The sequence below is a fragment of the Manis pentadactyla genome, chromosome 2 (genome assembly GCF_030020395.1).
Source record: "Manis pentadactyla isolate mManPen7 chromosome 2, mManPen7.hap1, whole genome shotgun sequence".
Lineage (NCBI taxonomy): Eukaryota > Metazoa > Chordata > Mammalia > Pholidota > Manidae > Manis > Manis pentadactyla.
Window position 1 is genome coordinate 32,520,424 of NC_080020.1, and position 27,188 is coordinate 32,547,611.

Here is a 27,188-nt window from a genome sequence, read left to right on the forward strand (position 1 = left end):
TTTCTTCTGTGTTCTATAATCAGTCATTTTTAGAACTCTCTCCCCCCAACGCACAGTGTCACCTCAGGGAGGGCAGAACCTGGATGACAGACATCTTGGTGTCCCCAACTACTGGTTCAGTGCCGGGCACAGTGAGGCATGTAATAGGTGGGCAGTGAACTGAGTTCTTTCTCTGACCCTTGAGGTCAACCTTGTTTTCCTGTCTTCCACATTACAAAGCCTCCCACAAATTCCCACTGGGGCTTAGAAGAGAGACCGATTCCATCCTTGCCTCAGTCATCACCCCAACATGATGACACCATCCTGGGGCTCTCACAAGTCCTCCCTACACGTGACACCAGTCAACATCAGTCAAATGGTTGCTGAACCCGTACAAGGCATTGTGCTTGGCACTAAGTAGAACACAAAGTATAAAACCTGTTGGTAGTGTAGAGAAGCTTCCATTGAAGAGAGAGGGCCAGAAATAACAATAGCAGATTCCGTATTGAAGGAGTGCACAATTAAAGTGGGCTGAGAAAACTTGCACAGAAATAACCCCAATGGGAGGGCCGAGTGAACGACACAATATGGGTGCTGGCAAAGAGGACCCAAGAGACTTTAGCAATATAGGCCTCATCTGGCACAACAATCAGAGGGACCGGCAGTGCATTCTACAGCGAGAAGAATTCTGAGACTGCACAGAGCTCAGCAGGAAAGAGTGCTGTGCTTGATTAGAAATGTCTTCCCCAGGACCAGGAGGAGAACATTTCAGTATACAGCTTCATATTTATCATTCCTGCTTCAAAAGGTTAGATCTCTTTCAGCTGCAATGATGAAGAAAAGCTTCATGTAGTGTGAAGATAAAATCTGCTACATCTGCAACCTAAATTTTGCAAAGGATGGGCATTTCCTGTACACAGCCATTGTTACATAGAATCTGGGTACCTATCAGATCACCCTGGGCACACACTACATGTTACTCCAAGTCCAGATCTCACATTCTTCCAAGAGTGCCCACGCAAGAAATAAACAGAACAGCCAACTAAAACACCTTGGCATATTTATTGGGATTAGGGTGTGTCCCAATCACGACACAGGGGAGAAACCCACCATTTCCTATTCGCCCACTGCTTTTAGACTTTCCTGGGCTCCTCAGAACTGTCAATCATCTCACTTTCACCATTACTTTCTACAGAGTTAAATTCAATGTTAAGACCCTGTGACTTAGATCTTTCCAAGGTGTTAAGCCTGAAGTTATTCATTCTGGCTGTTTGTCAGTGGATAGGAAGTGTTGCATTACTTAGTGAATATTTATTAGAACATCAGAGTCTGCTTTCATTGTCTTTCAAACATATTAAACCTATCATCAAACAACTTCCTGAAAATACCACTACAGTTTAAGGAATGTATCATGTTGTCTAGAAGAGTCTTACGCAGGAGTCAGCAAATGTTATCTGTAAATGGCCAGACTGTAAATATTTTAGGCTTTGTGGCCACAATGTCTCTATCAGAACTATTCAACTCTGCCATTGTAGCTCAAAAGCAGCCATGGACAATACATACAGCATTAGCATGGATGTGTTCCAGTAAAACTTTATTTAAAACATGTGGTGGGCTAGATTTGGCCAAGGGCAGACCCCTGATCTAATGAAAGGAATATCTCAACCTTATACTTCCTAGGGTAACCCAGGAAGTAAAACATGGTGCATCCTCTGGCCTTTTCCAACTCCTCCCATTCTGTTTTATCATGAGTCCCTTGCACACCTTTTTTATAGCTGTCTTGCTCTTCCTGACTGGACTTCCTGTTTCACCTGAGGAATAAATAAGCTGAGAACCACCCCAGGCGCTCTGTCCTGGGGGGCCCAGTGAGTGAGCAGCTGCTCTGTTGTTTTGACTGCTGACAACTCTCTTTAGGCACAACACTCCCAGGGTCTCTGTTCCCTGTTCTGAGTTCCAAGCCCGGGGGAGGAGCCTGGCCTGTCTCAGCAGCAGGTTGTAAATCACAGATAAGGCAGGCATCCCCTTCCAGGCTTCCCATCCTCTCAGATTAATTAATTGTCAGGAATACATTTCTGCCTGCAGACAATGAGAGGCCCTTTGAAGAGGGAGTGGGGTACAGCTGGGGGTGGGGTTGTGGGCCTGCAATGCAGCCTGGCCTATTACAGGTCCCACCCCACATCCCACCATGAATCACTCAAAGCCCAGGACCCCAAGAAATGAGCACATTCCCCTACCCACCTCCACATGCATGCCCTGTAGGGCAGGCCTGTGAGGCTGGTGCTAAAGGCCTCCTCCTCGGGAACAGGGGGATGGCTTAGGCGACACCACAGTCCTGGAGGCATCTTGGGCAGACACTGTTCCTCTTGGCAGTTCACTGTGACCCTGGAGGTCAGGAATACTGAGGCTGCCCAGCTTCCATACCCCATGGGTTTTAAAACCTTGATCCCAGGTTCCACTGGGGAGAGTACAGGGCCTAAGAGCAGGGTCATCTCTGTAGAGTCACATCAGAGCAGCTGGGTTTCTATATGTTTAACTCTCAGGGCCCCAGGGGCTTTTCCTCTGAAAAGGATTCTGTGGGTCAAAAAGCGGTTCAAGACCTCTGTATTAAATGATCTTCCATGCAAAACTTAAATGGAAAAATGTCCCAGAGTCAGAGGAGCTCAGCTGTTCCCAGCAGCCCTCCCACCAGGGCAGTGCGAGGGGCAGGGGCAGCTTCCGTTACCTCCTCCTGTGATCGGGGAGCTGCAGCTTTTTAAACAGCCTTGGAGTTTGCTCCCACCACTCCCCCATCCTACACACACAGCAGTCTTTGGAAAGGAAAGCAACAGAAAGAAAAGAAAAAGCTGCTGGAAAAACCAATACTGACATCAATTAAAAAGCAAAACTCTTGTCAGAGCAGCACACGATGTCCCCTCAGCCTGGCATGCCCTTCACCTCCATTTCTCTGCCCAGTTAACAACTCTTTGTCCTTTAAGACAACGCAAGGGCCTCCTCCTCCTGCCACCAACATTTGAAGGCAGCTCTTCCAGCCTAGTGTTCTTCCCTCTGCTGCCGCCAAGATCTGTGCTCCAGGATGTGGATGAGGCAGAGCTGCCCGAGGATGACGCTTTTCAGGGCAGCTGGTCACTGACCCGTCCATCCGGATGAGGAAGGAGATGGATGGGAGGTGTGGTGACTGTCCTAAGGGGAGCCCCAGTGAGCCTGCAGCCTCGGAACAAGGCGAGTGCTTGGCTCATCATGACCTTCCATACCCTGAAGATGTGCTTGGTTATGTGGTTTCCTTGCTACATAAAGTGAGAATTGCAGGTGAAATATGACTCATTTAGGCAAATACAGACTCCGTAGCCTGAACCCATTCTTCAGGTACAGCTTCAATATCACTGCCTCAGGGAAGCTTTCCCCAGATCCCCAAACCATGTTGTATTCCCCATGATCTGCAATCCAGTCCTCTGTAATGAACCATTATTAGCAGTTCTCACACTTGGGAACTGTGGAGTTTTTGCACTGCTGTTGGAAACTCTGAGATGCTGAGCGGGTCTGTCTTTATCTCCTGGGGATCAGCCAGTGTGCTTGGCACATAACAGTGAATCAAGAAATTGCTGATGATTAAATGAAACGGAAGAGTGAGAGAGATGAGTGTTCATCAGCTCTTACGGCCTGCGAAAACCTAATCTGAGGAATATGGAATTAAAGGTCAAACAGCTATTCCTTTAGGTTGGTACTTCTCAAACTTGCCTGTGTATATCAGAGTCACCCAGAGGGCTTGTTAAAACATGGATTGCTGGACTCCGGCCCCACAGTGTAGGATTCAGTAGGTCTCAGGTTCAGGCTAAGAATTTGCATTTTCACAAGTTTTCAGGTGCCCCTGATGCTGCTGGTCTGGGGACCACATTTTGGGGACCATGGTGTTAGGTTCTCATTTGGCACCAGTGTGATTATTAAAATGGACCCATATTTGGGCAAGAAAATTGTGTTCAATCAGATGATTGAGAATACACTTACTCTCTTTGTAAAAAAAACTTTTTAATTTCTATAGTGAATTCAAGGATTCCCTAAGAATAAGCACTTTGACCCAGTTCAAGAAATATTAATCCAAATAACATGAATAGTCCTAATTTTCTATCTGATTAATATATTGAGCTAAAAGATACTTTTCCTTGTTTTCTCCCCAGCAATGTTTAAAATAGCAGAAAGAGGTGTTGGTCAGATTTAAGGTCAAAATCACATGACAAACTAGCAGAAGACGAAGGCTTTCAGCCTTTCCCGGAAGCAGTTCCAAGCCTGGGATGGAAACTGTCCAGGGAGCAGTTTTTCTGCCAAAACCCCCTGCCTCCCTCTTACCTCTGCATAATCAGCCACGAGGTAAAGCTCCACGTACTTCATGGAGTGTAAATCTTCCCTTTTCATCTAAGAAAGAGATACAAGCAGGTCAGAGCTGTAGAAATGGTAGACTTGGTCTCATTTCAAAAACTTGCTGAGAAATGGTGCTAGTTAATAAGCGATGACCCTTCTTGCTAGTTTTGTCCCTGGGCACTAAGGACCATCCCGGCTGTGGCTGCCATCACCCTCACCACACCTTCTGCCCACCAGCTTGGTTATGGCTGGAGGCTGCTCTGGGACACTGGGGTCAGGCCTTTATCCTCAAAAATAATGAGCTGCCCTGGCCAGCACAGGCAGAACAAAGGTCACCATACTGTGAGGGAACACACTGACAATCAAGTTCCTAAAAGCCATTTAAACTACATACCTCTATTTTTGGTATAAATAAATACAAGCATTTTGTGCATATGGCTAAGTGGCTTTTCCCAAAGGGGAGGCATATTTTTTTTCTCTCACATTTTGAAGTTTCTGAAATCAGCATCTCAGAGTATTTTAAATGTAGTAGTGTTTTCCCAAATGTAGAAATGGTAGAAAAGTAGTTATTCCATCAAATACAAGGGTATCTCCCACTCAACAATCACTTAGAGTAAGAGAAAAAAGCTATTTCCTTCCTTCTGACCCATCTCCCTTTCTTTTAGAAATACTCCTGGATCCAAAGTAAGGGCTCTCGGAAGAGACAAGTCCACCCCAAAGTTGACTCCTGCACTGAGAAACTCACCCTGCGAGGTCGTTTCTTGGATTGGTTCGTAAACTGAAGGACCCAGTCCCTGGTGGTGGGCTTGGAGTGCTCAAACCCACAGTTTCCTGGGGGCAGCTTGAGATGTTCAGATCTGTAGAGAAGGTGGTGGCCCTCGCTGTCAGGGAGGGGCTCGATGATGTAGCTGAGGTTACTGTTCACCATAATCAGTCCTCTGTCGATAGGAGAAATAGAATCTCTGGTCAAAGATTATGGTTCTGGAAAGGTTCCTTGCTCAGGCCTCAGTTTCCCCCTACACAAAATGATACCGTTGGTTTTGATCATTGGTTCCTGACCTTACTATGGGGTCATGCGCCCCTTGGTGAGAATCTGACGCAAACTCAGCCTTCCTCTCCAGAGAAATGCACATGTACTACATGAAATGCACTGCACAATTTCGGGATACAAAATGCTTATCACAAAGAAGCTCAAAAGGTTCTAGAAAGGCTTGATTTGGGACAGTTAATACTTATAAAAGATGGTAGGACCAGGGTTCCCAAAAGCCTCCCAAATCCAAACTTGGCATATGACAAATCATAAGCTGAAACTTTATAGACTCAGGCTATGGTGACTAGGGAAAAACCGCTGGCCTGGTGGGAGGAGCCCTGGTCTTAGCTGCAACATTAAATTGTCCAGTGCTCTTCACCAAACCTCTTGAATCACTCCAAGCCTCAATTTCCCCATGTGTGAATGCAAATGATAATTTACTAACTTAACTGGATTCTTGGGATGATTAAATGGAAGGACAAATGTCTTTGTACTTGGAAACCAAAGCTAGAGGTGTCACTGATGGCATTCCAGCTAGCCCCAGCTCCCCCATGTCAGCAAGGCAGCTCTTTGGTAAAGTGGCCTCCACAATCAAGCGTGTGTGAGTACTCTTCCTCTTCTCTTGGTTATAGATACTAGCGTTGAACTAAGAATAAGGATAGGTGTTTTTTCATCATATTCTTTCATTCACTGAGCACTTACACTATACTAGATGTAGTCTAGACTAATCCTTGTCCTCAAGAATTCACAGCCCATTGGAGGACAGACAGCCATTCATTCTACAAATGGTTCCTGAGCTGAAGCTATGTGCCAGCTGCTGAGGATGGAGTAGTGAACAGGACAGACAACAAACGTGCCTGCCCCCATGAAGCTTAGCGTCCGAACACAGGACTAAATCACTATGGCATGTAACAGAGACAGCAACAAGGTTTCCTGCCTGCTAATCCTGAGGGACTGGATGCAGCTGCCTGGAGTGCAACATCAGTGAGGCCTCTGGGAATGGTACCTGGACTCAGTGGGAAACAGCACCGACTCATGGTCAATGGAAGGGTGAGAAGAGGCCCATGAGAAGGGATCTGCCATCCCAGACACAGGGAGACACAGGGAGAAGAAGCAAGGGAACACACCCAGGGCTCCAGGGGAGGAAGAAGCCCAGCAATAGGTCCCAGGGGCCTTGTTTCATGTTCTCCAAAGCCTCTGGCCTTTGTGCATCCAGAAAATTAAAGTATCTCCAAGTCAGCCTCTGCCACTCCAAACTGGCAGGACTTCTCTGTTTGGCTGTCTCGGCTTCCATCCTCACCCCTGTTCCCTCAGGTCCCCATCCAGATGTTGCCCTTTGGGAAGGGCCTGTGATGCTCCCAGGACAGACAGCGCCAGGCTCTGAACAGCAGCAGCCCTTCCTGGAATCCATCGCTGGCTGACCTCATTCCGGTGCCAGGGATCCTGCCTGACGACTTCCTGGCTGCCTCGCCCGGGCTGACGCAGCCATCCCGGGCCAGCCCCTCAGCGGGACACCCAAGGTGCTCCCTGAACAGCTGGGGGTGGGGGTGGGGCAATAGCAAGGGTCATATCCACTCCTGAGCCCAGACAGGAAAGGGGAGAGGGCACAGCTGCTGCGGGCATCCTGTTCCCAGGCTGACCAAGGCCCCTCCTGTCACCTCAGTTTCCCCTAATGGATACAAACATTGGATACTCAGAGGGCTTGACCACAAACCAGCTGATGGCTTTGTGTGCATCAAGCTGTGGTTGTGGAGATAACATCCAGTGACTGGAAAGTTCCACAGTGGGACTGGTGAAAGTTCCAGTATTCTTGACCAGGCATCATTTGAATAAGCCTCTGCACCAAACAGGACTGAGAGCAAGCCAAAGGTTGGTGCATGGTGCATACTGATCGTGGTGGTTATAAATTATCAAGCTACTGCTGTGGACCAGATACTGTGCTGAATATTTTATTATTCACAACAATTTCTATGATTCTTGCAAATAGTATCCCCATTGTATAAGTGAGAAAACTAAGGCTCAACAGGATTAGTTAACTGACCAAAAGCCACACAGAACCTAAGCAGTCTGGTTCCAGGTCCCAAAACCTGAACCATGACCTCACACTGCCTCTGTCAGAATAGCCGTTAAGAATGGTTCAGAAAGATATCCCCAGCTTAAGGATGGTTACAAGAAACAGGTGCCAGCAACTCTCCTCTGAGGTGTGATTGGCAGTTACCCAACTGGCCTCTCTAAAGTAAGACATGAACTGGGAGATAAGACGACAAAGGAGGCATTCAGCCTACTTTTCACTTTTAGATACCACTTTTTGAAAGTCAACCATATACATCAGGTACCATGCTTACGCTTACAATAATCATGCCTATTTCATTTCCACATCAATGCTATAAAGCACCATCATGGGTCCCATTTTAGAGATAAGGAAACAGCCCCAGAGAGAGGAAATAACAAGCTCTCATGGGTTATCTGAAGCCAAAGATGCAACATCTGGCAGGTTCTGGACCCCATGCCCTTAACCTATTTATGCTACCTACCTCCATCAGTGAGTTCCAGCCTAGGGGTCGGAGATCCTAGGGTCACAGCTCTTGGAACTAGCTATTAGAATATTCTACAGATTGTATTAAGAGTGCCGATGTGGGGGACTCAGATTCTGTAGGCCTGAGTCTATATCGCTAATGAGTCCCACAGTAATTCCCTATATGGCCACAGGCCTCAGGAGCTTTGGCCTGGAGCCCAGGCTCTGCAGCAGGAGCCTGTCTCTTCACAAAGCCCCAGACAATTCTGCTTCAGGGAGTGGGCAGGTTGTACTTTGAGAAACACAAGCTCAGAAGGCCACTGAAGGTCCTTCCAGCATCGGACTCGTGGCCACTCCTCTCCCTTCCCCTACTGGGATGCCTGGCGACTTGCTCCAGGTCACAGCTGCAATCCTCTCGGACTGCCTGGAGACGAGGGAAAGGCTGGCACAAGCCCCAGCTCTTCGCAGTGAACCCCAGCTTTGATGGAGGAGATTTCTGAGAATTTAGCTTCTGGGGCCCTCCCCTGTGACCCCCACCCCCAATGTCCTGCTAGGTGGCCTCCCCTGAGCACCCACCCAACATTTATCCTTCTAGGAGTACCAGTTGATCTAACTTGCTAAATGTTAAGCGCTGGCAAAGCTTAGCCGGGGACGTGGAAGGGGGATCCAAGGAGGCTGGGTGGCCAGGACCTCACACACTAGGCAGGCCAGGCAGGCAGCTGGCGATTCTTGTTTAACCCCTAAATGACTGCAGCACAGACCCAAACGCATCCTTCACGGAATCAGGCAAGAACCTCTTCCTGGGAATGTGTTGGGGCAGAGCTAAAGCCGAGGGGAAACGCCCCCCACCCTACATCCAGAACCTCCTTAGCAGGCGACCACCCTGTTACTCTTCCTTGCTTCCCTCCCATTCACATCCACTGAGAAGGAGTTCCAGGGAACTTTGAACGCAGCACGGAAGGGAGAAAAGGAGGCACACAGGTGACGTGCCTCCACTGGGTTAGGGCAGCAGTGAAGGGGAGAGCTCGGGCTCCGGAGTGAGACACACTCTGGCTCCGCTGTCAACCAGCTTTGTGGTAAGCTGCTCAGTAATGCTGCACACCTCACAGCATTGCTACAATAATTGACTGGATAGGCAGTGTTTATTAAGAGTTGAAGGAACACTTAAAAACGACAGGGAATAGTCACTGAACATGTATCATACGTCGAGCAGCGTGCAAAGCATTTTATTTGATAGCCATTCGACACCTATGTATTGAGAAGCTTCTATGTGCCAGGAATTATTCCAGGCATGGGGAAGCAGTATGTCCAAGCAATCAAGTCTCTGACCTTACAAAGGTTGCTCTCGTCACCTAATGTACATCCACCAATGGTGTCACCATTGTTTCCATTCTACAGGTGAGACAACTGATGTGAAAAAACGAAAGTAATCTGTTAGGTTTTAAGTCAGGAGTTTGTCTGACTCCAGAATCTACACTTGCCACAACTTAACAGTACTGCCCTGTGAGGATGAACTCTGTGCCTGACACAGAGGCAGCATTTGTTATCTGTTCTGCAGAAGGAAGGCCAGGTATTCAAAGGGGAAAGGGCCATGCCACTCCTGGGCAAGGGAGCAGACAGACATGGACTGGCTGCATGTATGTGAGCCAGCTCCTCTTGCCCAGGCACCCACTTTCCTGAGGCTCTGCCCACTCTGCAGTGTGGAACTTCACAGTCTTTCATGGTCTGATCTGCCTTCCTTTTTCAGATGAGGAACCAAAGTCCACAAGAGAAGGAACTTGCCTCAGGTCACCCAGTGAATTGCTCTTAGAACCAGGGGCAGACCCAGGCCTCCTGGCGTGTGGCTTATTACTCCGGAGTGGGGCATGCTCGTGGACTCAGCAGCCTCCCGCACCAGGAGCCCCGGCTGTGGGACTGCCCAAGGCCCACGGGAAGCACTAACCCAGCCAAAGCAAAGACAAGGAGAAACTGGAATAGGGAGAAGAAAGTTCAGAGATCATATAGCCAGGAGGTATGGGGCTGGACCTCAAACTCCAGTCCCTCGACTCTAAATTCTGAGGTCCTTCCTGGTCATTGTGCCCACATTCACACACATTCTCTTGCAATCATTCTCAGCCTCGTGTCCTCTTTCTCCTTCCCTCTTCCACAGAGTCTGAGTCCTGGGACCACGGGTAAGTCATAACCACAGTGAGTGTGGCCCAGAGTTTTGAGGACAGAGCTGCTGTAAGAGTGATGCATCACAAAAAAAAAATCATTATGGATGATTTATTGTATGCCTTTCAAAGACTTTTAATGCAATTAAACTTGCCAGACATTAGTATATAAGGTACTATGCAGCCATTCAGAGGAGATAGATCTGTATGTATAGCTAAGATATAACCTTAGGTTGGGAAAAAATATAGACCATTATGTATAGAGTAATCTCTTTTGGATTAAAAAAAAACCACCTATACACACAATATTATATTTCAATTATGTATTCCCCCAACAGTGATTGGAAAGGGGGAACGGGTTTGGTTGGAAGGGTGGGACAGGATAAAGAACCTTCACTTTTTTTGGTTTTACACTCCTGTTATTATTTGATTGTTAATATGCTAATTAGTTACATAATGACAATTTTTAATGAGCATTTTCTTTAAAAATAAATGACCTACCAATCAGGTGAAAAAATGTTTTTACTGCAATCTATACCTCTCTTGCTCTTAGACAATGTGCTAGGGACACATAAACACACACACACACAGGTTCAGGCCAGAACACATCATCCCAGAACAGTCTAGATTTCTTCACAAAGAACCACTGCTCCTTACAGTTATACTCCATGTTAGTTTGCAAGCACTGGTGCATGAGAGAAATCGTGCAGACATTTAAAGGATGTATCCTTATCCAGAGTCAGTCTTGGGGGACATGGAAACTCAATATCCATAATGAAATGGCACGACACGTCTTTTTATTGGTGTATTTAATAAGTATCTATAGCTTCCACTCAATTCTTAAAGGAGTCAGTGGCCTAAATATGATTACAAAATACAATATTACATATTTTTGTTCTTTTTTTTGGCAAGGAATACTTCTAAAGGGATAAACAAGACACCCGAAACAATCTGGACATTTGGGGTGAGAAAGAGACCTATTTTTCATCATATGCTCTCTTGTACTATTTGAATTTGTTTCTACTACAATCACGTACTTCCTCAATTAAAGTAGCCTAAAGTACGGCTCTGGAGAGAAGAGGGGGCCCAGCAACCATTAGAAACTCAGGTGTATTCCTCTGTATTTGTTCCACCAGCCTGAAGATCCCATTTGGTATAAATCCTACCTATTTTCTCCAATCACAAGGACCATGTTTCCAGGAGAGAAGCACAATCACTATGGAGATTTTCCATCACAGTGAGGCTTTATGAGCCTTGGGGCGACTGGAGCATTAGTTAGAATTGAGCCCTCCCACTGGCATGTGCCTCGAGCTCTTAAATCAGTCAGGCCCACAGACACCCTTGGTTTCTGAAGGTGTGTAGTGAGACAGCTGGGAAAGTGAGGCTGGTGGACCCCACCAGAGGGAAGCATGCAAAACAGAAACACGTGGGCGGCTCCTCCGGTTCCCTGTCAGCATGGCTGCAGTAATGATTTACAAGAGGCTAAGCTAAGTTCCCACTGCTCTAGAGTAAGAGGACAGAGGAAAAGCAGAGAGAAGCAAGTCGCACCTGCATGTTCCCTTTCCTCTTCCTTGGAACAGGCGATGTTTACTTGTAGGCTGCAGGTGGCGGCAGCTGGGCCTGTAAACATCACTGGGTGGCCAGTTGGCTGGGCTCAACCAGGTCACTTGAAACAGGCGATTTGGAGCCAACACTGTTAAGGCCTCCCTGCCAAAGCTTGTTTCCGTCCTAATTCCCTCCAGTCAACTAACCATGAAGCTTTACAGAAACATGGCCTGATTTGTAAACAAACACGTGGGTTCTGCAGCATGAGGGGCCTTCCATTTGCATGTGAGCTTGGGTAAGTCTTAGCATGGCTTCACTCTTATCAAATGATAATCATCCTATATGTTTGTAGAGTTAATACAGTACTTATCATTCTCTACCGAGCCTATCACTGACGCCCATTTGCACATGAGGAAACTCAGGGCCCAGAAATTACTTTTCAATGCCTGTCTTTCCTCTGCCTATGTAGGGCATGGGCATACAGCAGGCACCAAATATTAATTTGTTGAATGAAAGAAACAATTATTGAGTGAATCAATCAACAGAGAGGAAGGGTATAGAGTGGAAGCACCTCCTACTGACTCATGAGAACAAGACATGGGCAAATCTTCCCAACTCTGCCTTCAGGAACATCATGTCAACAGCTTTAGGTTGGTCACAGTGGGAGTACTTTTACCAGCATATAAGCAGATGCTACAAATCAGGGTTTTTACTCCCCTTGAGCCAGTTTATCAACACACTGGGTATAGGTACCACACAGTATAGTCAATTAAAACCCAGAAAATTAGTATAAGTAATTAGAATACAGGTTTTTCAGATCATCATCTTTATTCCAAAAGGAGGGGAAAGTCTGAAGAGTCTAAATAACTAATATTACTTCAACATACATGTATAGATATCACTATATGCAAAGTACAAGGGTAGGCTGGAGAAGAGAAACAGATAGTTGAGATATAATTCATATTCTCAAGGAACACATATTCTGAGGTACAAACTCTAATGAGTATATGCCCTGGGGATCCTGGTAAAATGCAGACTAGGATACAGAAGGTCTGGGTGTGACTGAGAAAGTGCATTTTGAAACCGCTCCCCTCGGCAGACCCCATGTAGGAAGCAAGGGCCTGGAAGGTTACTGAGCGCTCTCCTACATGCCAGCCAGTTCAAAACCGTGGATGTCTATTAACACAGCCCCTCCTTGCAACAGTAGTGATATATTCCTCTGATCCACATTTTACAAATGAGGCCATCGAGGCCCAAGGTCACCCAGCTGATAAACTGCTGCTGCCTCAAACCTGGGGAGTCTGGCTCAGGGAATGAACAGTCACTCTCTTTTCTACATGCCACCAAGTTGGAACTTTTCAGTTAATTATCTGTCTTGAAGATTATCCTTGCTTCTCCTTTTCCCTCCAGCCCTCTCTCTTCACTTGCTGCCCATTTCCTTTTTCACCACCTACAAGTACTTCAACCAGAGAACAGCAAAGGGCAAGTGGGACTAAATGCTCAAACTTGTCAGTTTCGAGTATGAACCATGTCTTTTATTTTCTATATTCTGGTGCTTTGGCATCTGAGGCCTTGCCCCTCCAGGGTCAGCCCATTCCTAGAGATACTAAACAACTTCCCAGAGAGAGTGCCTATCAAATGTGGGCTCTCACTGCCTGGGCCACTACCGAGGGCCACTGTCTCACCCTATTCATCCTAAGCCTGAGTACCAAACATCTATGGAAAGCCCCTGGGCCCCAGATCTCACTGAAATCATTCAAATGAGCCAGCCCTAAGCCTGCTCACCCTGCCTTGCCTGTTCCTTCCTGCAGAAACCACAATAAAGACTCTTTCCCACGCTCCTCCCTCCCCCTGCCTCCTGCCTGACCTCCACACTTCCCTGTGTGCCCCCTCACCCCCAGCATGGCACACTCCTGCCTCTTGGGATGTTGAGTCTAACAAATTGTCTTTTCAATGGTAGTCATCTCCTGATCTGTTGGCTTCACCATACCTAAGAAATAATAGTTGACACATAATAGTATAATAGTAATAATAAAATCTCAAATTCCCCAGGAAAGAGAAAGCTCAATCCCAGTGAACCTATGATTTATCCAGGTTCCCCTTGTCCCTCTGAAGCTCAGCCCTTCTCAGAACTGGCTTGCAGACATTCTCAGTGGACAGCTTCTCAAGGTCCCCGCCCGAGGCCAGCTCTGCTTGTCCTAAAAATTCCATTCCTGGAGAGAGTGCCAGGTGCCCCCCAGCACTGTCAGGACCTCTTACCTCATTCCCCGGCAGGTGCTGAGCGTGACACTGGACCGTTCTGCCTTCCTCACTGTCCCGTGGTAAAAACAGTGATCCTGACAAGGAGAAAGGGGGTGGTCAGACTAGAGAACACCGATAAGCAATGTTAATGCCTCATGGAGGTCAGGGAGGAGTACCTACCAACCCTGACTTTACACTCTGCAAAGAGCTTTCCAAGCCACCATTTTATTTCATCCTCAGAATAGTCCTGGGGAGACATAGGCAGGACAGGGCAGATATGTCATCATCCCCACTGAACAGATGTAAAAGCTGAGGCTCAAAGGAACAGAGAGGTTTGCCAAAGGTCTCTCCGCTAGTTGGAGAGCCCACGATTTCAAATCTAGTTTAGAGCTCTCTCTGTGACATGATATTGGCCATGGGAAACACTGGTGTCTGAAGAGCCCTTGAGCCCTGTAGAGCTCAGTAATGTTCCCCCCAAAACTCAGGTCTACCCAGAACCTCAGAAAGTGATCTTATTTGGAATCAGGTCTTTGCCAATGCAATTAAATTAAGAGCAAGAGACACTGGACTGGTGTCTTGATAGGAAGAGGAGAGGACACGGAGAGCCCCACACAGAGCGGAGGGCAGAGCAGGCAGAGATCAGGGACGAAGCTCCCGGGAGAGGAGCACCAGGGTGGCCAAGCACCACGAGGAGCCAGGAAGAGGCGAGCAAGGATTCTTCCCTGGAGACTACCGAGGGAGCCTGGCCCTGCTGACACCTTAGTTTTGGACTTCTAGCCTCCAGAACTGTGAGAATACATTTCCATTGTTTTAAACCAAGTTCAGGGTCCTTTGTCACGACAGCCCTAGGAAACTGGTGGACACCCATCTTCCACAGCTCATGACGGCCTTCCTTCCCTGAACCCCTGGGTGCCTGGGTCAGACTTGACTTGGCACCAGCGTCCACAGATGCAGGGGATCTGACGCTGCTCCAGCCAGTGTGTCTCACGGCCGCCTGGTCTTGCCAGCCGGGCTGGATTCCTCCGTGACTGCAAGCGGCTGTGGAGCACCGCTGTGTGCCAGGCCCAGGGCTGGGCCCCAGAGACACACGATGAGCAAACCCAGACACAGCTCTAGCCTTTGTGGGACTCGCTGTCTTATGAGAGCCAATCTTAATTAAAAAGCCGTAAAAGATTTAATTACAAACTGTGAACAGTGGCTTGAAATGCAAGTTGCAGGTGCCAGCAGAGTGTTGTGTAAGCAGGGTAACCGGAGCATTTGTGCGGCAGACCAGGACCCCGCTGAGCACACGAGAGTGCCAACCCAGCCAGGCGGGCACAAACCAGGGCTGTCCCCGCACACGTCAGGGTCATGACAAGGGACTCATTCCTACAAGCTTAGTCCCAAACAGGTCAGAAGAGGGAGAAGGTACAATCCCCAGGGCAGAACCAGGTTCTGAAAAGGTCTTTAGAAGGATATAAACTATGTAGCTGCAGACACAGAAGCTTTCCTTTCCCCCCACCAACACCTTGAGCCTGAGGAGGGCCGATCAGAAATCTCGGGCATTCACCTCCATTACAGTCCCAGTGACCCATCGGCGGGACCACGCCGTCCTAGCTGTTCCTTAGTCCCCAGCTGGCAGGGATGTGACCCAGGAAGCGGCTAGCCCAAATGTCTGTATCACCTGGTTCCACTTCCCACCCGAATCTAGGCTGGAGTACAGCCTAATAACTAAATTCTGGCATATCCAGGCCAGGTTTAAATTCAAATTCCCACTCCTTCCAGCTACATAAACAGTTCCACAACCTCCCTCTGACCTCTAGCGTCTTTAGTCTCCACTTCACGAGGTGGTTGTCAGAATGCCACACGTCAGAGCTAATGCAGGTTACCTGGCCAAGAGCAGCTGGCCAGAAGCATTAATGATCATATCATCAGCATTAATTTCTCCTCTCTCAAAGGCAGAACATGACCTTGAAGGAGCTAGAAGCCCTCCCAAGGGGCTACCCCCTCAGCCTTAGCTGCACCAGTTCTAGGTGCTACCCAGCTGAGCCATGCAACCAGATCCCAGAAACAGACTAGGTTGGCACTCACCTCTGTGTCAGTCTCCAGACCACTGGTGCCCTTTCACCAGCTAATAATGCTCAGCCGGCAGAGTGGTACCTCTGCCCATTCAAGCTCAGGTATTCAGGAGGAGGGACAGAGACCAGCCTCCTTGGCACCAAACTCTCCTGGACTTTAAACTAGTCAGACCCTGACCTTGAAAGGAGCACGAAGGAAAGCCACCATGTCAGTGGACATCCCCCCGCACCAGGAAGAGAAGGTGAGGCAGGCAACGCTCGGTCCAGCCAGGATTCCACCTGCTTTCAAACAGCAGCCTGTCACACAGCTCCTCCACCTGCCCTTGGACTCTGGGACCTGGCGCCGCATCATCTAGCTCTCAAGTTCTAAACCTGATCCTTAGAATTCAGCAAAGGGGCTTTGAACTCCACAGCCCAGGATCATTCACAGGTGAAAGAGGGGGCTGGCCCTGTACAGGATAAACAGCACTCATAGATGAAATGACGGGAAGCCAAGAAGTTCGGAAATGTGGGTTAGCTATAGTTTCAAAATCTGGTAACCTCTACAAATAAAGAGAATTCAAATGTAGGGATGGATGGATGTAAAGAAATGCTTCTCTGGACTGATGCTAACAGTATTCACTGCCTTGGTGCTTTTTGAAATGGCCTAGCAACTGCTTTCTGTAACATGCCTTATACTTACAAAGGGCTTTCACACATGTCATCACATGTGATAATAACACCTGCCATTTACTGTTATTAACACTATGAGCGAACATCATAGATTTTTCTCCTTTAATTCTGACTACAGCCTTATGAGGTAGATATTATCATTCTCATTTTTTAAAAGGGGAAACTAAAGGCTGGAAAGGTTTTAAGTCATTCACAAGGTCACACAACAAAGTGGAGACTCAAACCCCAGCAGTCTGAGTCTAGACCCCATGCTCTGCCTCTCCTAGCAAAAGCAGCCCCAGGAAAGGGCATAGGACTTAATTTGTCAAAGCTCTGTTATCATCTAGCACCAACAGGGGCTTAAGTTCTAGTCTAAGCCTTGCCTCTCACTGGTTATCTGAACTTCAGCTTGTTACTTTTTCTCTTCTCCTCTTAATTTCCTCATCTGTAAAATGCGGCATCGGAAGAGATACTTATAAATTCCCATAAAATCAGTGATTCATCTTACCCATCCATAGTCCTGCGAGTCAGATCTTAGCATATCCAATTTTCAGATGAAGAAATTCAACACTAGTGTGGTCAAAAGGGTTGTTCAAGGTCACATAAGCTACTTAAAGCCAAGGCTACAATCCTGGCTTCAGACCCCAAACTCTGTAACTCTTTCTACTGGAACATATTCCCAAACCCATTTCCCCAGTGACCTGACCTAGATTAGGGCTGTAACCTACAGATCCAGCCGATGGGTCTGAGAAGGTTCCCAGAACTCCCGCTACCCCAGGCCAGGTTTGGTGGCAGAGGATGGCCCTCAACATCTGGGTCAAGCACAACTACATGATTTATTCCATTCCCATTTGTTTTTGAGTCCTCAGCTACCAATAAGAAAGCAAACTAGGAGCCCCATGATGCTGGGTGGGGGCTTTGCAAGAGCCTAGTAGCAGAGGACATAGGAAAACAATGAGTTGTCTCCTACTTCAGCTAGGATATGCTTCAGCCAGCAAGAGCTTTAGGAAGGAGGGCCATTTGGGAGTGAGGGGAAGTTCTCTTCCATGCCTCTGTTTCTGGAAGGCCCTTAACAACATATCTGCCCGATTCTGAGAGCACAAAGAACAAGTAAATGAACAGCCATGAAGTCATGGCATTCCTCTCAGCTCCTTGGCCTGAGGGGCCACCCCGAGGGGGCTTTCATGCAGGAAGTATGGGCTCATGGCAGTGTGTACACTGGGACCCACTCTGGAGCTGTGGGTACAGAAGTGTAGGAGCCAGCCCAGAGGGGGACACTTTATGAGGTTGTAACGGCTAGGGGCTTTCAAGGCAGACCTGTCCCCCCACCCCCCATCACCTCCCAGAGGCAGAGGCAGAAGTCTCAGCACAGGAAGAAGTTCCACCACAGAGCACTGAAGGTGTGGAGCTGCATCTGGACAGCCTCCCCAGAGAGGAGAAGATACAGCCTGCTTGCCAGCTGCAGGCACTGGGCACCACGCCAACTCCTGCCCCATCTGGGAAGGTCTTGATAAAGAAGGCAGCGTTGATCCTCACATCCAGCAAAAACCAACATAGCCCCTCAGCTACAAGTCACATATAGTTACTATGAGATACACAGAGTTCTATGCTCTAGACTTCTTAGATCTATGAAAATTTAGCTGTCCTGCATCCCTTTCCTCATTCAAGGGATTGTGCTAAATGAATCTAAGCTGGTAATGACTGACAGTCATTTTCTTTTAGACATTTGTACCCTGGCTGAGATATGTATGCTCATGATGATTTATACCAACTTTAATCAGATGCAATTACCCTGAAATATGCTGTTTCTTTGACCACTTTAGCCAGCAAAGGAGAGGGTGTGCTTATGAAACAACAAATTCACATCCTTCTTCTCCTGCTCATTCCCTTGGTCCCCAATGAGGGGAAACAGTCCCTTCAGATAAGGGACTGTCTCCCTACATCTCCTCACCTCCCAGACGTGGGAGAGGGCAGCAGCTCGTAGATAACTGTTGACCTGAACTTACCTCCGATTTCAGTGTGGTGGTTTGAGGACTGCCACTTGGAGTATAATGGGTTTCTGTATAGGTTGGAGCAAAAAGGTGCCTGCAAAGAATAAAAACAGACATTTGTCTCTTTTGCTGATGGACTCCACCCTCTTGCAAACAGTGGCCAGTCATCCTAACTGAACTGGGTGTATCACCATGTGGGAGACACTGGGCAGCCATAAGGGTCTAAAGAACAAAAAGAAGACCAGGAGGAAGTTTCTTACTAACTTTGTCTTCATTGGGATCATGCACACAACCAGATGGAGCTAACAGAACTGCAGCAGTGGTTTTAACTTTTTCTGGGTCCTGGTTACACATATGCGCAAACACATACTCAGAACGTCCCAGGGTCTATGGACCCTATTATGTACTTGGGTTGATTTTTCCAGCATCGAATCTACCAACTTTTAGTATAGCACAGAAATCTTCCTTTAAGGGAATACCTCCTCCCTGTTGCACGTTTTAGAGAGATTGTCAGTCAAGCGTCCTACCTGACCCTAGCCAAGGGTGACCTGTGATCCCAGCTAAGCCAATAGAATAATACTGCAAGAACTGAGCAGGTGTAATTCATCTGTTCCTTTGTTCCTACTGCCTGGCCTCTGCTTGCCCTTTCTAAGACCTAGTGGGTCCTATTTCCTGAGACCCAGCAGTTTGTGCATTATACTTCCAAAAAATTCCCAGTCTTTTTTCTGAAATTGGACATTGGTTTCTCTCTTGCCACAGACGCTGTGAGGCTGAGTAAGGCATGGTGACACCAAACAAGGCTCCTAGAATTTCTCTAAGAGTTAAAAGAAAAATAAAAAGCCTAGTGGACGTTTCAAGCAGCTCAGCCATATGAGGAGCAGAAAGCATCCACAGAAAGTCAAGGTGAGGGGGCAAAAACAATTTCTAATGGAAGAGAAACTGAAGTTAACAAAATAAGAATTAAGTAGATCTAAATATGTTAATATGGAAAGGTTTAAAATGGAGTTTGATAAAAACAAAAAAATTTCAAGGAAGGGTGTATTTTAAAAACCCATTTAAAATGAAAAACTAATAGCAATAGACACTACTGTTCGCATTAAATACAACAGGAGAAGCGCACATGCCCATTGTTAATAGTGGTTATCTCAGGGGACTGCTGATGTTCACAACATGTAAGTCACTTATTTCTGAAAATTGGTTGATTTAAAAAAATAATTATCATGTATTTATTTTGAAAACTGGAAATCTAATTAGAAAGGGCTTTAAAAAAGAAGAAAACACAGGCTGAGACCAGCACAGAAAGCCAAAAGAATCTGCAGGGCACACGCTGGTTTTGGAAGAGGGGACATCTCCCAGCAAGACAGGGTCATTGGAGAGGATCTCCACTGTCACTTCGGCTCCAAGCTCTGAGACTCCTGACTTTCAAATCCACGCCGCCCCCACCCCCTCCCGAGTACAGTCAGAAGGCAAATGCTGCAAGAATTCTCTCTCTTACGCTATGTCAAGCCCTTCAACATACAGTCTTGGACAAGGAGAAAAGAAACCCAGTGGGGAACGTAAAAATAAAGCAAAGCACAAAACCCCACTTGTGTAGAGAAACTCTCAATCACGTGGAAACTTTGGGTCAGGGGCTAACTTGCCAGGTTAGGTCTCCCAGCCCTTTGTCTTCCTCCTTAGGATCTAACCAGCCAAGGATCAGAGGGAAGAGTGACCCATTTGTCTGAAGGAGGTTAGCTATAAGCCCCATGAGGACAAAGGCCAAGCTGTTTTGCTCACCAGTATGTATCAGTGCTTAATATTTATTCAATGAAAGAATGACTTAACTAATTACTGAATGAATGAATGAATGAATGAATGGATGAGTCATCAGCATACTAGGAGCTTAAACACCGTCTGGAGTCTGACAGACTGAAGTTTCAATTCCAGCTCTGACTTTGACTGTCTCTTTGGCCATGAGTGAATTCCTCACCTCTCTGAACTTTTGTTTTTTCTTCTGCAAAAAAGAGGGTAATATACTACTTGATAGGGCTGTCAGATGAGTCAAATGACAAAATGTATGAAAAGGGCTCAACCCCAGGCCTGGCACAGAATAGAGCCCAGTAAAGGTCAGTGAATATCGTTTTTGCTCTCGGTAGGGACTGTGTGACAGAAAAACTGACGGAATCCACCTAACTCGCTCTAACTCTCTCCAGCCATTAAGTCTCCAGCATAACACTTGAGAGAAATGAAAAAGCAATTATCTTGCCCCTGCAGCCTTATTTCCTGGCTCTGCTTTCATAGTCAGCATGATGCACGGCTGGTCAGGGGTCCAGATTTTAATGGTCCACCCAGGTGCTGGTGGGAGATATGAAATTTCCCGTAGGAGATGCACTCCTGGTAGATACATCGTCAGCCTCTTCTGAGTCTTAGGAGGAAAAATCATTTACCCCATGACATTAAGATGCTCCAGTGAGAGCAATCCAGGTTGAACCTCAGAGGTGTCCACATTCCTGTGTGTCCTCAGAAGGGTAAGCATCTTTCTGCAGCTTCTTATTCTGAGGACCTGCCCCCGTCACAGCCTCAGTGTCACCAGGCACCTTAGGAATCATTTAGCCCCAATCACTAGACTGCTGGCTCCCTAAGAGCAGGGCCACAGCTGCCTTGTTCCAGGTTTCTCCCCAGCTCCCAGCATCTACCAGGCAGGCAGTACATGGTTATTCTGTGAATAAGTGGATGAATAAATAAATGAAAGAACCAATGAGGCTTCTACCTTGTGCAGGAATCTGCCAGAGACTGTTTGGCAGGAGACACCTCCAGCGATAGGGAGCCCCTAAGACCACCCACTCCATTTCTGATCACACAGAATAGTAGAGGCAGTTCTCACAGAGAACAAACACTACCTCTCTATAACCAACACTCACTGGCCTCATTCTGTCTCCTGAATCTGCAAGCAATAACCTGCTTCTACCTAACTGCTCTCTTGGGACCAGCAGCATCAGTGTCACCCAGGAATTTGTTTAAAACAAATGCTGACTATGAAAGCAGATCCAAGAAATAAGGTAGTTTTACATTTTAAATTAGTTTAAATGTTGGGCTCCACCCCAGATGTACTGAAGCAGAGAGAAACTCTGGGGTTGGGGCCCACCCATCTATTGTAATAACTATTGTAAGTGATTGTGATGCAGAACCACCGCCCTAGCCCACAAGTCCTTCTCAATATACTTTTAAGGTTGGCAAACTTCAGAGGAAGGTGCCTCATACCCAAGCCCCCATCCCCTTCCTGCCTCCACCACATCCTGGATCATTCTGAGCTTGAGAAACCCAGAAAAACTGCATCAAAGTAGTTCACAGTCTTTAAGCATTACCATTTCACCTTTACAGCACACCTGCAAGGTAGGCACTGCCCCTCTCCCACTGTGCAATTGAGGACACTGGGAACTTGGCCTTAGAGTCTAAGTTCTCACAGCACACTGTCAGAGCCAGGTTTCCAACCCAGGTCTGTTGGCCCAGACCACACTTTTAAGGCAGTTTTCAGCTCTGTCTCTCTTAGAAGGTGGAAGCATAAAACTAAAGCACTGCCAGGAACCAGGAGTCCAAACCACAATTTGATGGTGATGACAGTAGCCTTGAGGACATATGTGATATCTCAAAAGGAAGGCCATTGGCTCTTACGTGTGAATATATGCAGAGAAGAGCCATGGGGGAAGCAAAGCACAGGGCAGGAAAAAGAGGATGGATGCGTAAGAACTTCAGGGTCAGTTATTTTCGAATAACAACCCTTTCCCCAAATGGGGACGCAGATGATTGCCAGGAAGGTCCTTCCTTCTAGAAGCAAAAGGAAGGGTTGTGTTTCATCACCACCATCTGTGCAATTTTACTGACAGACCAAACTCTGCTTTCAAATGCTCCCCACTGCCCAGCGCTAGGCCCAGCTATGGTCAAGTGCCTGAGGGCGCCCTGGCGCTGCCCTCAGGACCAAAGGTACTACTGTCCCTTCAGAGAGAAGGTCCCAGGGCTACTGAGCAGCCCCGCTCCTCCACCCACCCCTCCTCTGGCCACATCTTGTTCTCATCTCCTCCCTGACAAGGGGCTGGCTCAGCAGATCGGCAGGAAGCCATTTCTCACCACTGGAGTGGATTAGGATTTTCAGGAAACAAGTTGTGAGTGATGTGCGTCCAGGAAGAGAGAACGGCTGTCCAAGATTTCCCACCCCACCCCCTCCTTTTTCTGGCTTTGAGGGGAAAGCAGTTTCTGCGGAAGTGCTTCCACCGCGCCCTCCAGGCTCAAAGAGGCAGAGACCCTCAGTCACTCTCCCAGTGCTAGTAGCAGCCAGCGAGGGACTGCTCACTTTGGGCCCAACCCAAGGGGCTCAGACCCCAAAGACCCCAAGCAAAACCTGCATCTTCTGAATCCCACCTGGGAAAACAAGCTGCCTCCCAAATACCGTGCTTAAAACATAAGGTCACCTGCCAGGGGGACAACAGAATTGCCCATAGCAACCTGGAAACTGTTTGTGCAAACAGCCAGACCCCAACAGCACACTGCAGTCTGAAACGGCCCTGACCCTCCTTGCCTAAGGCTCGGGGCTTTCAAAAACAGCACAATCGCTTTAAGGCCAATTTACTGTCAGACAAATTTCAAATGCCTCTCTAATGGTGAGGTCTTTGCAACTCCCTCTAGGGAGCAAGAAGCAGCAGGACTAAAACAAATTTGCAAAACATCTTCGCTGTTCTCAACTCCCCCTTCTTCTGCATTAGATAAGCAAACCCAGTGAAGACAAAGGGATAACAATTTCCAAACTACCATGAAAAACAACCTAGGCAGACATGCTCAGCACAAGCAAACCTGATAGTCCGGTGGCTAGTTAATCCCAGTGACACCCCTCGGCCCCACGTCTTGCTCCCTCCAGCTTTTTCAAGGGTATCCCGCCACTTAGGTGCTGGTGATACCTGGGGAGGTACATACAGCCTTGTTAGTCCCTCTTTTTCTCCCTGGAGGGTCTTCACTCTGCCCATTCGTGTTGGTGAGCAAGCCTCCCTCGCTTCTCGCTCACACTCTTAATGCTGTCGTCATGGGACTTAGCCCAGTTACGGCTCAACCCGGAAATGCTGTGGAAAAATAGAAAATCCCAGGCCCAATCCCGGACCCCATCTTAGCCCTGCTGAGAATTCTATTCTCTAGAGAAGGACTCAGAAGTTTGTATTTTTAATAGTTTTTCCAGGTGATGCTTTTTTAGGTTCTGGGAATTCTCCGACTCCACTGGATCAATTTTACCATTTTAAATTCTTTTCCCCATTTCTATCCTCCTAATCACCCTCCCCAAACCTAAAGATGATACCAGAGCAGCATAGAAGGAAAGTCCAGGGCTCAGAAAGCTTAGTTTTGAGTACCAGATGCACTACCCTCTAGATGACTGCCCTTTCAAGCCCTGGAGGAAATGAGGCAAAAATGACTGTGCTTCCTTTCAAAGTCGTGCATGAGCACTGTCAAGGCGTGGGCGCTGAGGCCAGTCAAAGGTTCTTTGGACTCTGTGGGGGAAAACGAGCTTGGAAAGACTATTCACAATTCATTAGGGCAGCTCTGTGTGCAGCCCTGTAAAATTAGATGTTAACTTTTAAAAACCTCATAACGGTACAACAGAGATGCAAATTATTTCCTCCCAGTACAAAAGATAACTCCAATTTTATTGCTCCCAAGATATTAACCAGTTCTGTACCTACTTGAGCAGTTTTATCTCAGCATTTCTTTTCTTCACTATTCAAAAAAATACATATATATGTTATTCCCTTATCCAATTTTAAACCAGTTTTATCATCTTTCTGGTTCCCCCAATAATTAGATAAATAAAACTTTGACAAGTGCTCACCAGTCGCATGAGAACTGTTTCGCTTGAGCCACATAAACCCCCTCCATTTCCTCGACTGCAAACAACAGAGTAATAATTACTATCTCACAGCATTGTTGAGAGAATCAAATGAGAAAATACACTGAAATACTAGCTCTGACAGTAAGTTCTGTGAACTTGGGCAAGTGGGTTAACCTCTCTGGGCTCAAGTTTTCTCATCTATAAAATAGAAAGAATTTTAGATTCTACTTCCTAGGGTTAATGTAGAATGTTAGAATAGTGCCTATGAATATTTAAGTTAAAAAATGTGTAAAGTACAAGGTATTTGTGGTCTATAAATATTATTTTCTCCAGGAATAGCTATGTGCACATATGGCAAAATCTTACTAATCGTTAAATCCAGACAACTGGGTATCTGAGGGTGCATTAGACTAGTCTTTCACCTTTTGGGTATGTTTGAAAATTTTGATATTTTTATTTTTTAAGTAGCTAGGTGATACTATGCAAGTTGCAAGCTACTCAGCCTCTCCCTTTCTTTCAAATGGAAATGCAATGCCCAGGCTGCGAAGGGGTTTCGGAAAGCACAGTGCAATTCTAACGCCATAGCCAGTCCCCACAAGACCTGGCTCGGCCATATTTAGGACAAAATAAAAAATTCAGTAAGTATTGCTTTGTTTTCTTTTGTTTTCGAAGAGAGAGAAAGTAAGGGGGAGGAGAGACAGCTGTTTCAGAACCAAGATTTCCAAACAGGTGTTCCTTCCACCTCTGACTCCAAAGGAATGAAGCACACGGATGGGCCAAAGGCAAGGCGCTCAGACCAGATCAGGGACGGCCTGGCCCGGGGGCCACAGGGGCCCACTTCCTTTTGGAAGGAACAGAAAGGCCACGGAAGGAGGACCTTTAAACATTGCTCCTAACGTGAAGAGTGGCGCCCTCCGACACCAAAGTCCCCGGAAGACACACCATCACCGCCGCAGGACCAGCTCCAGAAGCAGCACTGCAAAGCAAGATGGTGCCACCCACATGCCTGGCAACAAGCCGAGGCTCGGCATGTTTTCCTTAACCTTCTATTAAGGAAGTTTCCAAACAATGCCTTAAATCAACACTCCTTTTCACCAACTGCTTCCCATTCCATCTTCTCCCAGTCCCCACAAGACCTGGCTCCCTTCCCACTAGCTCCTGGTCCTGTGTTTTTCTTTTATGTTACATACCAAAGGATGTTTGGATGAGCACTGTTTACTCTTTGGGCCAGCAAGGTCTTTATTTAATCCTCTTAGTGCCTCCCTCTTGGCTGCTTCCACAAAAATGAGTGACCTCTCTGTGCAAATAGGGCCACCGTTTTGGGATCAGGGCGCTTACTGGCAGTGACCTGGGGGGCACTGAAAACAGCTCACCCAAGCAGGGTTCACAGATCTGTTTTACATATCTTGAATAGCCCTTATGGGTATTTACTGGAATTGGCAGTTAAGGGAAATGGAGTACTATCTCTACTACTTCTAAGAAAAATAAGAAACTGAAAACATTGCCTGACAGCTGCCTCTAGAGCAACCAGATTTTGGTAACAGGTTTATCAGATTAACCTGAAGGAAGGGGCTGATGCAGAGGTAACAGCCCCAGTGCAGAGCTAAACTGTTGCTAAGACTCAGGGGAAGTGAAGAAAAGAAACCTTCAGGATTGCTGGACCTCTGAGAATATGCTAACAAAGAGGGGTCTAGGTGGGCCACCTCATGAAAATAGAGCAAACAAAAGCAGGTGGGTGGAGACCACAAACCAACCTGTCCTGTGAGCGCTTGGTCCCTTTTAGGCTCTGATTAAACATCCCAGTGACTTTGATAAACGCCGCCCAATGTCTCCTAGCATCCTAAAGCAAAAAGCACAAGCCAAGAAGGTTAGAAGTTGGAGAGCCCTCCTAGATCATAGTGGACATCTGTTATCCCTGCCTCTGGCATTCCTGCCACCTTCTTGGGATAACAGTGTCCCAGTTTGCATTTAGCCAAATGTTCCCTCCTTGCTGCATGCTGCCTGGGGGCATCTGGAGTCAGTTCCGACAGCCAGGACAATCAGATCACATTTCACTGAATTTCAAGGTGAGTGACACCTGGTGAGAATGGCTGGAGCAGAGTCACACCAGTGGTGGCACCTGAAAACTGTCTGTGAATTCCTAGATCTTGTTCTTTCAAGCCCCGGTTCTTCAGCTCTTCCCTCATTCTATGCATTGCCCCATATCCTCCCCATAAAGTTTTTTTGGGGAAGGGAGGTTAGCATATAAATTGCAGAACTGACTTCAACAGAAGAATATTTACATGCCACCCTCTCTTCTCCCAGTGCTTCTCCCCCCTCCACTGTTACTGATGAAGAATTCCAAAAATAGCAAATGCAACTTACCCAACACCACACAGTCATATTTTGTTTCTAAACCCATCAATCTAAATAAACTAGAGTAAGCTAAATGTCAGTGGTAGATAATCCAGAGTTAGGTGGTCTGGACTCTCCCAGAAGACAGAGAGGAAGGATGTTTGTGCATCCTCATGAATAACTGCTCATTATGCAGCATAATACGGTACAAGCAGTGGGGCACAGGGCCTCAGGAAGACCAGGTTCCTCCTGGCTTGAACTCATCACATGTTTGCTTGCTTTGTGTCTTTGGCCATGCTGCAGTACCTCTTCTGTGCCTTGGACTCTGAATCTGCAGGCCCACTTACTAATTCCACACATATTTACTGAGGCCAGTTGTGTGCCAGGCCTGCACTATGGTGCTAGGGATGTGAATGAGGCAAGCACAGTCCTCCTGCCCTCCACCAGCACCAGCATCTCCCGTCATGAAGATCAGAGGCTGCTGAAGGGTGGCA

At 47.1% G+C, this 27,188-nt stretch overlaps 1 protein-coding gene across 2 annotated transcripts in view; it reads right to left on the minus strand.

Moving 5' to 3' along the window:
* Positions 1-27,188, minus strand: part of ADAM19 (ADAM metallopeptidase domain 19) — a 75,539-nt gene that overhangs the window by 26,171 nt on the left and 22,180 nt on the right. The window contains exons 4-7 of one of the 2 annotated variants that reach the window (XM_036913770.2): positions 18,531-18,609; positions 13,835-13,911; positions 5,078-5,270; positions 4,321-4,386 (exon numbers count right to left, since the gene is read on the minus strand). In XM_036913770.2, coding sequence (XP_036769665.2) covers positions 4,321-4,386; positions 5,078-5,270; positions 13,835-13,911; positions 18,531-18,609 — 415 coding nt within the window. Of the gene's footprint in view, positions 1-4,320; positions 4,387-5,077; positions 5,271-11,578; positions 11,600-13,834; positions 13,912-18,530; positions 18,610-27,188 lie in introns of those variants that run through there. The other variant, XM_057491174.1, reaches the window with a different exon arrangement.